Here is an 8646-nt window from a genome sequence, read left to right as displayed (position 1 = left end):
ACAAGCTCTCTCGTTTTGAGCCCTCGTTCCCAAAAGAGCTCTGTGCTGAAAGCACAAGACTCCCAGCCATGCCATGCTTTGCTGCAGCACCTGGAATTGGGAGCCCTCAGGATTCACAGCCTGGAGTGCCCCAACCCTGTGGCACACACTGCTGGGCTGAGCTCCCTGGCTGAGTGGGAGAGCTCTCCCCACCCCTGTGCTCCTGTGTGTGCTCTGGCTGAGGCCTGTGCAGAGCAGAGCTGGTGGCTGTGCCCCTCACCTGCCAGAGAGCCGTGGGGGTGTCCCTGCAGCATCACAGCCAGCCGGAAAAAGGCAAAGGCCATGTAGAAATTCCAGTTCTCCGGGTGCTCCACTCCCATGTGGCCACAGTACAGCTGGGAATACTCCTCTGCTGTGGGAACTCCCAGCGGCCCCAGATCACAATTCCTCAAGCCTGGGAGATGTAAAGAGGCAGCAGTGAGCCAGGGAACAGCTTGGAGCTCCCTAAGGATGCTGTGAGGCTTGTGCAGAGCCAGGGAGCAGAGCAGACACCTGCACCCATCCTGCACTGTGCTGGGGCCACACAGGGCACTCAGTTTGGCACCAGCCTGTGCAGGTGAAACACACAGGGCAGTGCTCTGGGTTGGGGTGAGACTGGGAAAGCTGTGACTGACACATCTTCCTCCTGAATGATGGAATCCTTTTCCTCTTGGTTTAACCCTGTGCTTTTCTTTTGAACAAGTGTGTAATCGTGGACAAATCATTCCTGATCTGGTTCACAGCTTTCCCACCCAAAAGAGTTGCTCAGCTTCAGAGCTGAAGTGAGAGGGAAAACAATGCAAACCCACAGCCCTTTCCAGCTGCACTGAGCACTGACTAGAGGAGCCTCGAGGGTCCCTTCCAGCTCTGTACACTCCGTGCCTCTGAGCCCAGCTGTTAGCTGAGCCCCTTGGGCAGGAGCTAATCTGTTCTGGACTCTGGTTCCTCTCTGCCAAAGGTGACTTTGCCCCTGTCTGTACCTCTCAGAGCATTAAAGTGAGGTGGCAGGAAGTAGGCCATACAGTTATTCGCCAAATCAGACATGGGATCTCCTAGAGTTGCAAACTTCCAGCCAAGGACAGCAAGAACTTGTGGTCTGTCTGGATGAAAGACCAGGTGGTCCATCCTGTATCAGAGGGAAAAAGAGATCAGAAAAGTCTCCAGAGGGGGCTAAAAAAGCCCCAGTGCTCAGCAGCAGTAGGTGCTTTCCACTGCTCTTGACTCTCTTCAAAAATGGCGAAGTCCTTTGGGAGGCTGCACAAGTGAAACATTAATTTTTGGAGGTTACTCAATAGTGAACTCCCTGGTTAATGATGAACTGAACTGTGCTTTGGAGAGTGAAACCACAACAGTCAGAGCCCCAAATCATCAGCAGATGTTACAGGGCAGGCTAGCCAAAAACTGAAGCAGGCGAGTCATCCTCCAGAGGATCTTCTGGTCATTCCAAAGGCACTCAGCTACTGCAGGCCCTGCACTGCCAGGGTGCAGAGAGCTCACCCGTTCCCAGCCACACTGGAACCTTGTGAGAAGCCTTGGTGCAGACCCAGCACGTGTCTACAGTGCAGCCCCACAGCCCTGGCAGTCAGGCTGACCACAGAAGGAGCTCTCAGCATCCCTCACCTCTGTCCCCAGCCACCACCTGCACGACTTTGCCTCAACACTGGCAGGTTTTGCCCCCCCAAACTCTTTCAGCACCAAATATCACTAGCAAGAAGCACCAGGGCTGACTTCTGAGTACTGCAGAGAGAGCTGATGACCCTCTAGTGTGAGACCAGTGTTTGGGTGCAGAAACTCTTATCCCCTGGGGGATGCTGAACCTGGCCCAGAGCTCAGTTTTTGGACTGCTCAGAAGCTGCTGCCCCAGCCCAGTCAGCACCTCTTTGGGGTTTGTGCATTGCTTTGCTTCCTGTCCCTCCCTCCTGCCTGGGATGTGCTCCAGGGCAGTACCTGAAATCCCCATGCAACACTGTTGTCTCCTGGGATTCAGGGAAATGCAGAGGCAGCCACTGGATGAGTCTCTCCATCGCTGGGATAACCCGAGTTTCCACAGCTCGATACTGCTTTGTCCAGGACTCAACTTGCTGCTGAATGTAATTACCTGGAACAGAGGAATGAAGGCTCCCAGGGAAAGGGACTGGCACCAAGTGGCCTCAAAAGGGATGCAGAAAACGTCAAACAGCTAAGTAGGTCTCAGTCCAAAACCCTGAGTTAAGCTCCAGGAGTTTAATCGTACTTTCCATGGGTCTTTTACATCCCTAACTGGGCACTGGATTTGGTATTTTGGTGGAAATAACCCAATCCTGGATAAAAAGTGCAACTTCACCAGCTCCAGGAAGCTGAGCTGGCTCTGCAGAGGGACTGGAGGAGCTGAGGTTTGGTCAGAGATGGCAGCAAACAGGCCACTCCTGCACCCACAGCTCCTGCTCATGGCAGGAAACTCTGGGAACTACTCACAGCAAACACCAACCTGGAGGATATAAACAGCTCTCCACACCCTCCCATCCCACCTGGGGATCCAGACACTGTGCTGCCCACCTTCCCCTCCCCACCTGCCCATCCCTCGAAGTGCTGACACCCAGGGGAAGAAAACAGTGATGGAGATCCATAACCCTGTCTCACCATGCTCCACGAGGTCGCCCAGCTTGGCTGCCCCCAGGTCTACGCTGTGGATCTGGGCGAGGACGTGGCTCATGGCAGCGTAGCAGGCCCAGCGCTGGCTCGGGGGCAGCGTGGGCAGGGAGGCATCGCGGTGGACACGGCCAGCACAGTGCTCCAGCAGGCAGAAAGGTGTGCCAAGGAGCCTGAGGAAGCAAGGTGGGACCAGTGGGGCTGAGGTCAATCTTGCCACCACCCCTCAAATCTCACCTACACCTTGCATATGCCCCCCAGGCCTTCGCTTGCATGGGAAGGTGAAGAGGAGCCTCAACAGCACTGGAGCACTCACTCAAGCCCAGCTCAGCCTGCTGGGTGGTGGCACACGGCTGTGGCATGCTCAGCCCTGGTGCTTCCAGCCCCAGGAAGCTAAGCCTGGAGCCAATCTAGAGTAGGAGCTGCTGCCCTGCCTCCCTGCAGGGTGTGGAGCTGTCCTGCTCACAGATCTGCTGCTGCCACGGCCGGCTGAGGTCTGGCAGACAGGAAAATCTCCTCCTCACAGCAAAGCTGAGCACACTGACTCAGCTGGGAGCCCTCAGCATTGTTTATAGCTGCTTTTCACAGAGAGGGTTTTATTAATGCTAAAAAAGGACACACCTAAACCAAGCCAAATAAAAGTGTTTCTGTCCTTTGAACTTCCAGAGGCTTCTCCAGCCCCAGACTGGGCACACACTAATGAGACCAGTGCACTCTGTGAGTTCTGGTTCCTCTCATCTCCTCATCTTTGGGGGAATCTGCAGTTGTCGAGCCCAGAGCAAAAGCTGAGGGACAGGATTACCTTCTGTCCTCACAGAGAGCAAGGGCAGTGGGAACAGGAACACCAGCCTCAGCCAGAGCCTTCAGGATCCTGCAGGTGAGTCAGAGAGCTGTGTCAGCACACACAGGCACGAGGGAACAAACACCAGACATGCTGCTGGAGGCACAGTGTCACAGTCCTGTGACATGGGGGGGAGTGAAAACACACCCCAAGCTTCACATGGCCCCCAGTCCCAGGAGCTGTGGGACACTCTGGAAAACAAGGGGAGATCCCAAAGATCCCCCCCAAGTGCCCTGCTGCTCTGGGGCTGAGGCAGCACCTCTGGCACAGCACACTGAAGCAGGACCTGTCCCAGTGGGCACATCTCCCACCTGTATTCCCGAGCGACGGCAGCGCCCGAGGGGCACAGGCTGTCAGGCACCTCCTCCTCCTTCTTCAGCACCAGCAAGCGACCTCCAAACCTGACCAAGTAGCTCCTGGTAGACTCTCCATGGCCAAACTGCCGTAACTCCAGTGGCTCTGGGAGTTGGGAGCAGAGGGTCAGCAATTCTCCAGGCTTCACATCCCCTTCCTGCTCCTGGGTCTGACTTATCTGTCCCAAACCTCTGGGGAGCGTGGCAGTAGCTCATAGATGGCTCACAGGCCATGAATATTCCTGGCATCTCTTTGGCAACTCGTGCTCAACCCCTCCCAAATAAGGAAGCTCTAAAATGTTGTTTCCCATTCCTGGGAAACAGTGGTGGATCACTGAAACCTGAATGTACCATTTCCTTGGAGATAGGAGCCTTTCATTAATATCATATTTCAATCCATCTCTCATATGATGGAAAAGCCAAAGGCTCCAGAATATCCAGGCTTTCCAACTGTGATACCTGTTGGATGGTCACCAAGAACATCTTCAAGGTACTTCTGCAGATGATCTTTTGGGATTTCCATGCCTGGTCTCACTGACCGAGTGTATGGAACAAACCCTCTCAAAGGAAATCCCAGGTGGGTTTCCAGCTCCTTGAGTGCTGCTTCTGCATCATCAACCTGGAAGGAGAGGGAGACAGGAGCACTGGGTGACAGCCAGAAGACAAAATTTCCTGGGAAAGGAAGAGCTCTGCACAGTTGTGATGCATTTCTCTGTGAGGCCAGTGGCACTGATCTGCTGACAGGAATTCATGGGTCATTCCCTGATCCATGGGCACACAAGAATTCACAACTGCCAGCACAGAGCCTCGGTCTGTGTCCTGGAGATGTCCCTGTGGTGGTGGCACAGGCACCTGTGCCAGTGTCTCACCCCCTCACAGGGAGGAATTCTTTCCCAATACCTCATCTAAAGCTACTCCCCTTCAGTGTGAAGCCATTCCCCTTTGTCCTGTCACTACACGCTCTTGTCCCTCTCCATCCTTCTTGTATCCCTCCATCAACCCTGCCACATGCTGCAGGCACGAGGCCAGGCCGAAGCAAGAGACCTGGCAACACGAGACAGCCACTGCCGTCGGCAAATCCTGAGCCACTCGAGTCAAACAGCTCCTGGACTCAAAATCCATCCCTCAGAGCCTGTCCTGGCTGTGTTGCTTTGTACCTTCACTGTCTTCATGCCAAGCTGGGCTGCTGCCTGCAGGTTCTGGCTGCTGCTCTCGAGGACAATGGATTCCTGGGGTTGGACACCCAAGCGCTCCAAGCACAGCTTGTAGATCCCAGGAATTATTGGCCTGCACATCCCTTCCCGGCAAGGTTCAACCATCTACAGCAACAAATGGATTATGCATGAGCCTGCTGTGACCACAGACATCTGTGCAGTGCTGGAGGGGAGGCTGGAAAGAGGCTGAAGGGCTAATTAACGTGAGGAATGAAGGGCACGGAGCGAGGGCTGATGGAGCTGGGCAGGACGTGATTCAGGTGACTGTGTAGGTGCCAATTGCCTCGGCTGTGGCTCTTCAGCCCCAATCAGCCAAACAGGATCAGCCAGTCCTTGGGTGGAAGATATCCAGGGAGATGTCCTGATGGGGGACACTCCCTGGGTGTCCCAGACCAATTGCTCAGTGCTGCCCAAGGAAGCCTTGGATGGCAGCACCTTCCAAATGCTCTGGAAAAGCAGTGCCCTGACCACTGCACCCACCAACCACCCCAGAGCAACCTTCACAGCAGCTGAGGCATTTGCCAGAGTCACCCACCCAAATCTGGATCAAACAAGGGTTGAGTCAGTCTCTGATTGCTCCCACTGCCCTCACAACCACGAACAATCCAAGCAGCATTTCCCCCTGCTCTGATAACACTCCAGGAATAGAAACGAACCTATGGGATGGATATAAAAGCCAACACTAATGGAAATCCACAGCCAATTAATTTTAGCCCCACTAATTGCAGTGCTGTTACAGAAGCACCACACACCACGTGAGTGATGGCACCAGGAGGCTGTGGTCAGTGAGGTGCTCTGGAACAGCCTGTGATGAAGAGGATCACAGGGCATCACTCCAGAACATCACTCCACTGCGAGACTTCACAGGCACCAGTGTCACCAGTAACACACAAAGCTGAGGTGATAATGGCATGATGTTGGTAAGATGATTTTAAAGAGTCACAGGTTTTAAATAGATTGATATGACTCTTCTTTGCATGTTTTGTTGTCTTAATTGAGGTCATAAAACGAACTTTAAACTCCTGAAATTTAAAGATGTGAGTTGGCAAAAAAAAAAGCAAATTCTGTTATGCTGAGCCAAGCCCTTGTAGCTGCCTGTGGAAGTGAAGCCACTGGAACCAGACTTGAGGTTCATGGCTCATCTTCTGCTTCATCTGTGCAAAGGTGAAGTGTTGGGAGAGAGATCTGTGCCGGAAGAGGGGTCTGTACTGGGAGAGGGGTCTGTGCTGGGAGAGGGATCTGTGCTGGGAGAGGGGTCTCTGCCTGCTCCTCAGCTCAGACAGATTGGCATGTTGGCATAGTGGTTGGGGCACTGGTAATAACATTTATTTCTTGTATGCTGTTCCACTCCCAAGTCCTTTATCACCATCACTGCCTGTGCCTGTTGGGGACCTGTGGTTGTGTGGGCACCTTGCAGTGAACTGTAAATGCCACTCAGACCCTGCCCAAGGCCCATTCCTTACAGTGAATTATGCCAGGAAATGTCTTCCACTGATGGCTGCCAACACGTGCTGCTGTTGCAGCTCCTTTAGGACCTGCCTATAATGAATTTCAGTGGCTTCTTTCTACAGACTGAGGCACAGAGGCACGTTTAGAACCCATCCAGGCTTACCACATCGAAGAGCTGTTGGTCCAGGGGCAGGAACCTCTCTGCATCCCCCAGGCACAGGTTGCTGCTTAGCAGAGCTGTCTTCAGCCCTTCTGCTCGGATACACTGAGCTGCTTCTGCCATCATGGGGAGCTGTTTCTTCATCTCACTTCTGATTAGGTCCCAGAGAAAAGAGTCCACTGGAACGGGGACATTTGCCTAAGAAACCAGAGAACCCCAGGAACGATAATTAGCCATAAATGGAGGAGAGTGAGAGTGGCTGGGAAGGGAGTTTGCCTGATCATCTTATCTTGCTGTCCTACTTCCTCTGGCAGCAGAAGGCAGGCAGAGAATCTCCCAGCTCAACTGCTTTGACCACATAAACAACTGTTCTCACATGACTAGCTCCACAGAGGCAGCAGCAGAGATAAAGGGCTTGTTTGGGGAGTGAGAAGTGCCCTGGGACTGTGCCTGCTGTGGGATCAAGGCAGGTGAGAGAGAAATACTGACTGACTGCTCAGCAGGCAGGAAAGGAATCTGCATTTTAGACTGAGCTGTTTCAAAAGGATGTGATTCCAAGGAGGATTCTTGCTCTGTGTCCCTGGGGCTGGGGTGAAGGGGCTTCTACTCATCTGAGAACCCTCCCAGACACTGCAATCTCCATCCCTTGAGCGTGTCCATGTACAAACTAACAGCAAAAACCTCCCAGCTGGTTTCTAACTCTGATTTCTCATCTCAGCTGATCCAAGAGGTGTCTTGAAATAAGAAAGTTAAAAAATATGCAGGAAGAAGCTGGTGGAAATTAAGGCAAATCTGTCTGACTGCCATGCCCAGGTACCAGGTGATGGTGCGGTGAAAAATCTGCCCTGCTCAGACAGCAGTGCTATCTACATGGAAAATCCAGACCCTCCCACCAAAGGATTTCTTTTTAGAGCTCTTGTTTCCTCACTGATCCCATTTCCATGCAGTCAGGAAGCACAAGGAGAGGAAGGAGGAGTTGGCTTACAGTCTCAAAGCACTGCTGTCCCAGTTCCTGCAGGAACTCCACAGCTGTCAGCTCTCCTCGGGAGTACCTCAGAGAGGGACTGTTCTCCCCTCCAGACAGCAGAACTTGCTGGATGGTGCCAGCTGGAATACAGCCCTGGGCCTCCCAGTCTACATGGAGACAAGAAAGTCAGGAAAGAGCATGTGTGGCATCATCAGAACTGGGAAATCAGCCTGGAATCCCTCTGAGCTCGATACATCAACCAGCTCAGCAGAGTGGATGTGCTGGGCTGGGTGATTGACCCAACAGAGGAGAGTTTGGGCATTCCAGGAACTGCTCCCTGTTTTCCATGTGCTACCTTTGGAGAGCTCCTAAAGTATGCTGAAGGGCTGCACCAACCTTGGGTGGCATCAGCTGGTGGTACTGCAGCACAGTTTTGTTCCCAGGTGGGGTCAGGGTGGTCACTGTCACCTCTGACTTCTGACAGCACAACAGGTACCATCATCATCGTCACGAGTTCTTGGGTGTCTCACCAGAACCACAGACAGCCTGACAGAGCTCCAGCAGTGTTTGGCCAATGTTCCCAGGGTGCACTGTTGGGGTGTCCATGCAGGGACAGGGGGTGGACTGATGATCCCTCTGAGTCCCTTGCAGCTCACCCCATGGCTCTGTGAGATGAGGAGTGGAGTACCCACCTGTGGCTGTCCCGTGAGGGGCTGGGAGCAGCACTGAGCTCTCCTCGAAGATCACAGCTCTGTATTGGCACCACCCGGATCGGCCCCGCGGGAGCTGCTGGATCCCAGCACAGATCCCAGCACGGAGCAGCCCCAGGGAGTGGACAGCACTCCTCAGGAACATGCTGGGAGCCAGGGCAGGTGCCAGGGGAGCTCACACCTGGTCCCTGCTGACCAAGGAGACAGGCTAGGGAACAAACACAGAATTACAGTGGGAAATGGTTATTCCTGCACGTGGAATCATTAAGGTTGGAAAAGCCCTCTAGGACCATCGAGCCCACCCTG

The 8646-nt window shown here is 53.7% G+C and overlaps 1 protein-coding gene across 1 annotated transcript; it reads right to left on the bottom strand.

The window, feature by feature from the left end:
- Positions 1–259: 259 nt before the first annotated feature.
- LOC103802978 (acyl-CoA dehydrogenase family member 10-like) lies at positions 260–8485 on the bottom strand (the record flags this gene model as incomplete). The annotated part of the gene is made up of 11 exons (XM_009075512.1): positions 8323–8485; positions 7649–7797; positions 6667–6861; positions 4998–5159; positions 4300–4459; positions 3799–3946; positions 3449–3517; positions 2638–2819; positions 1966–2116; positions 999–1144; positions 260–433 (listed from the first exon to the last, which is right to left on the bottom strand). Coding segments are annotated over exons 1-11 (1699 nt in total), but the record flags the coding sequence as incomplete, so codon positions are not given.
- Positions 8486–8646: the final 161 nt, after the last annotated feature.

This window comes from Acanthisitta chloris, unplaced genomic scaffold (genome assembly GCF_000695815.1).
Source record: "Acanthisitta chloris isolate BGI_N310 unplaced genomic scaffold, ASM69581v1 scaffold37795, whole genome shotgun sequence".
Taxonomy (NCBI): domain Eukaryota; kingdom Metazoa; phylum Chordata; class Aves; order Passeriformes; family Acanthisittidae; genus Acanthisitta; species Acanthisitta chloris.
The sequence above is the reverse complement of the archived record's forward strand: the minus strand, read 5'-3'. Positions and strand labels throughout refer to the sequence as shown.